The sequence below is a fragment of the Pithys albifrons genome, chromosome 4, assembly GCF_047495875.1.
Source record: "Pithys albifrons albifrons isolate INPA30051 chromosome 4, PitAlb_v1, whole genome shotgun sequence".
Lineage (NCBI taxonomy): Eukaryota > Metazoa > Chordata > Aves > Passeriformes > Thamnophilidae > Pithys > Pithys albifrons.
The window spans coordinates 71,241,455-71,245,714 of record NC_092461.1 but is presented as its reverse complement, the minus strand read 5'-3'; the positions used below and the strand labels follow the sequence as shown (position 1 = coordinate 71,245,714).

General features: G+C 40.2%; 1 protein-coding gene across 1 annotated transcript; it reads right to left on the bottom strand.

The window, feature by feature from the left end:
- Positions 1–262: 262 nt before the first annotated feature.
- Positions 263–3,967, bottom strand: SNAI2 (snail family transcriptional repressor 2). The gene is made up of 3 exons (XM_071554556.1): positions 3,601–3,967; positions 2,503–3,048; positions 263–1,588 (listed from the first exon to the last, which is right to left on the bottom strand). The coding sequence occupies exons 1-3, from the start codon at positions 3,677–3,679 to the stop codon at positions 1,407–1,409; spliced, it is 807 nt and encodes a 268-aa protein (XP_071410657.1). The 5' UTR covers positions 3,680–3,967; the 3' UTR covers positions 263–1,406.
- Positions 3,968–4,260: the final 293 nt, after the last annotated feature.

Below are 4,260 nucleotides of genomic sequence, written 5' to 3'. Positions count from 1 at the left end.
ATATTTCACGATGTTCTCATACTCTTGTAAGTGGCAGAAAAACAAGTGCTTTAAAACAGCGACTCTAGAAAAATGCACTGTATGGTTTGAAATAATTTCAAATGCAATGGATATGTTCCTTTCTAGTGTTCAGAACTTGTGCATTAAATATTTGCATCTGAAATTCAATTTTGTTTTCATTTTGTCATGTAGAGACATTTGCATTTTTCTATGTTCAAAACCAGACACAGATGTTTTTGTTAATTAGAACAAACAACAGAAATCTTACTTAAAAATGTTTATTGTAAAAAAAGTGGCTAGAAAACAACATAAATTTCACTTCACACCTTCTTCAAGTTATCTATAGGTGCTGTATAGGCAACAATTCGCTTTCATTCATAACACATTCAATCATATAAAAATAAAAATATTTACATTATGTCCACATACTTTACAAAATCATCAATAAAAAAGGCACTTGGAGGGGTAATGCTGAAAATATTGCATTTCCTTTGTGCATTTAAAAAAATTGTAAAGCTCCCATTGATCCCCTCTCTTGCACTTATTCCCGTTTTTTTAAAAAAATGAAGTTTAGAGGAACTCTTCCATATCAAAAGGTGGTCAAGCATGCACCAGGAATGTTTGAAGCTACAGTATTATCCTTTTTTGTCCTTTTTTTTTTCTTTAAAGGCACATGCGGTTAAATTGTGGCTTTCAATTTCCATACATTCTCTTATACTTTTTTCCCTCTCTTAATTATGCAGTTTTAAAGCATTTCAGATCATTAACGAAGGTCTTGGCTTCTAATAAAATAATATAAAAAACACAGCAATGAATAATATTAAACATTTTCTAAGGTAAACTTGAAATACTTTTAAGGCACCTGAGATAAATGGTGTCTAGCAAAATTCACTTTGGTAGTATTTTTAATAAAATTTCCATTTAAAATACTGTTTCTTTGGTTGAAATGGCTTGGCAGGAATGTATTCTTAATTTTGTAGCCTTTTCTAAGCAAGAAAAGACAACATTCATTTGGCTTCATCTATAAAAAAAGCTGATAATTCTTCTTCCTTTAGATTACTTGAAATGTCATGCATGGTATCTTTCCCCATATTTCAGAATTCACACTTAAGAATGCAAATGTATGGCTGAATAGAACCTACTTAAAGCTCATTTCTACTGACATTCTAAGTTCTTCCACTACTTTATTTGTTTGCTTGTTTGGTGGTATTTTGGTCTGTTGGTGTAGGTTTGTTTGTTTGGTGTGTTTTGTTTTTTTTGTTTGGTTTTGGGGTTTTTGGTTTTGTTTTGTTTTGGGTTTGTTTTTGGCCGAAGAGTAGATGAGGAAAAGCCTTTGAATTTCCACTTATCATTTGGAACAGGAGTGGAGAAATGCATTGAGTCCAGGTAAACATTGACTGCATGACTCAGTGTGCTACACAGCAGCCAGATTCCTCATGTTTGTGCAGAAGAGACATTCTGGAGAAAGTTTTGGAGCAATTTTTGCACTGGTATTTCTTCACATCTGAGTGGGTCTGCAGATGAGCCCTCAGATTGGATCTGTCTGCAAAAGCCCTGTTGCAGTGAGGACAGGAAAACGGCTTCTCTCCTACAAAGGAAACATGCAGAGAACATAGGATAAAGGTTTTTTCAAAAAGTACATGTTTAGAACATGTAAAACTTGCTTTTACCCTAAGAAACAAATGAACAAACAGAAATGACTTGTTACAATAAAAGAATGAGTGATAAAATGTTAATCAGGCCACAGATACAGCAGCTTTCTGCACTGCTGGCTGTATTTACAGAACTCTAGTCTACTCAGAATATGCTGCTAAGTGCAGCCTCTGAAGACAAGCTGCTGACACCTTCTGCATGTACAGGTGCAGGCTATACTTGTAGATGTTTTCAAATATTTTCTTGGAACTTTTTCTTCTTAGTACTGTGTGAATTACTGTGGAACAAAGCCTTTGACTGAAAAGCAGCAAAGAGCTATACGGACATTACATTGTACCCAGTGTTACACTCAAAACCCAGTTTTTGCCTCAACAGAAAAAAACCCACCCACTTTGCTGATGATGTGTTTCTAATTCTTAAGGACTTGAGGCAGTGCACACAAAACTTTACAGCTGCTTAAGAAGTCAGAAAGCAGCCCCTCATGCATTGCCTTTCTACTTTTTTCTGCCTGATTTCAGAGTCAGCTGGAGCCTTCTCAAAGTCAGCAACTTCCAAAGCCAGAGAGCTAACATAAAAACCTTTAAGAAAAACCTTCAGCTACTGGAGATGGTCTAAACCATCATAAAATTATCAGGAAAGCAATACTGATTTATGCCAGTACTGATCTGCAGTTACGAGAGCATGCTACACTCCCCTCCCACCCTCCTCCCAGGAGGGAGAATTTAGCCTTTAAATGACCTATTTGAAATTCTATGGATGCATTTCAAGGTTGGTTGTGGAGAAAAAATAGCAGAAACAAATCCTGATGTTATAGCAACAAGAAACTACAAATGTTATGTTTGTTCTTACCAGTGTGAGTTCTAATGTGTCCTTGAAGTAGCCAGGGTCTAGAGAAAGCCTTGCCACAGATCTTGCAGACACAAGGTAGTGTGTGGGTCCTGATGTGCATCTTAAGCGCTCCCAGGCTGACATACTCCTTGTCACAGTATTTGCAGCTGAATGATTTCCTAGACTGGGCATCACAGTGCAGCTGCTTATGTTTGGCCAACCCAGAGAAAGTTGAATAGGTCTTGTTGCATAAACTGCACTGAAACTTTTCAGCTTCGATTGCATGAGGATCTGAAAGCTTTGACTGGATTCTCTCTTCTTCATCACTAATGGGACTTTCTGAACCGCTGTGATCTTTGGAGGAGGTATCAGAAGGTGGAGGTGGGCTGACTCTTCCCAAAGATGAGGGGTATCCAGAAAGTGGAGACAGGTCATTAGGTAATGGAGATGGTAGCAGCCCAGTTGTAGTCCACACAGTAATGGGATTGTAAGCTACTGAGCTCAGGATCTCTGGCTGTGGTATGATAGGGACTGGATAGCTTTCGTACAGGTATGGGGATATAATCACTGGAGAAAGAAGAACATTTTAAGGTAAGAGAAACAAAAAGTATTTCAAAGGCAGCAAAACTAATATTTTGGGGATTAAAAGCTGCATAAATTAAACACTCCGTAGGGTAATCTGAATATAAGGATGATTAAAGAAATATTGTTTCATCCATATATTCTGATGGGTAGAGACAGTGCCCTTGAACAGGTAAATTGCAGTTGGACAGTCTCCTCGAGAGAGCATGCTGCTTCTAAATCTATGCAGCCTGACACAATGAAACAGTGAAACTTCCTGAGGATTGGTAGAAAAGTTTCAATTCTACCACCAGCATATAGAGAACAGGAAAACTCCAAAGACTCTAAGTAACTTGAGTTCAAGTGTATCAGCAAACTTTCATGATTCATTCTGGTCAGCATTAGCATATTTCTCCTTGTGAGCAGGAGAAAATAGCGTAAGCAGTGAACTAACCCGTCCCCTCCAGCCTGCAAAGCAATCCCATCCCTCCTCAGCACTGCCACGCAACGACCGAAGCCTCAGAAGAGACACAGTGGCACTAGATTTCGTTTTATTACCTGTATGAGTGTCTAGCTCGCTGTAGTTCGGCTTCTTGGATGAATTGAAATGTTTCTTGACCAGGAAGGAGCGTGGCATTTTGGATATAGGATTTCTGCTTCTTCCAGATCGTTCCGTGCGGGTGGGTGTAGCGGTCCTGGATGGCGTGCAGCACACAGGCACACGCTGTATCACTGTGGGCGCATCGGTCCTGGTCCCTGTGGTGCTGCCGGCTCCACGCAGCCCATCCACTCCCGGTTGTGCAGTGGCAGTGCCGAGGCGCCTAGAAAAGTGCTGTAAATACCCACGAGTCAGGTGCAGGGGGGAAGGGTTTTCCGCTCCTCCAATCGCTTCGGGATGTTCTAAAGCACTTTTCCAAAGAGGCTGTTTTTCTGGGAGGGCTCTGGGGCTGCTGGCTGAGAGATCCAATCCCACTTGGAGGGTTGGGTCAGGTTTCAGCTCCTCCCGCTGGAGACAGCTGTGAACAGGGGAGCGAGCTCTTGCAGAGCGTGTTACCCTGTTCCGAAGTGGGGGAATGTGACTCAGTAGAACTGTAGCCTAGACAAATGTGTTGGTCAAAGTGCTTGAAAATAAAGGTCAGTTTACTGATTCAGCTGAATTCTTTTTTTTGTTTTCTGTCTGATGGAGACCTGGATAAGTCATAGGCACTGAAACTTCTT

Coding starts and splice junctions, on each gene's coding strand:
- SNAI2 (XM_071554556.1), bottom strand. CDS start 3,679: ATGCCACGCTCCTTCCTGGTCAAGAAACATTTCAATTCATCCAAGAAG. Junction 3,049..3,600: donor CGAGCTAGACACTCATACAG/GTAATAAAACGA, acceptor TTCTTTCTCCAG/TGATTATATCCCCATACCTG. Junction 1,589..2,502: donor ACACATTAGAACTCACACTG/GTAAGAACAAAC, acceptor TTTCCTTTGTAG/GAGAGAAGCCGTTTTCCTGT.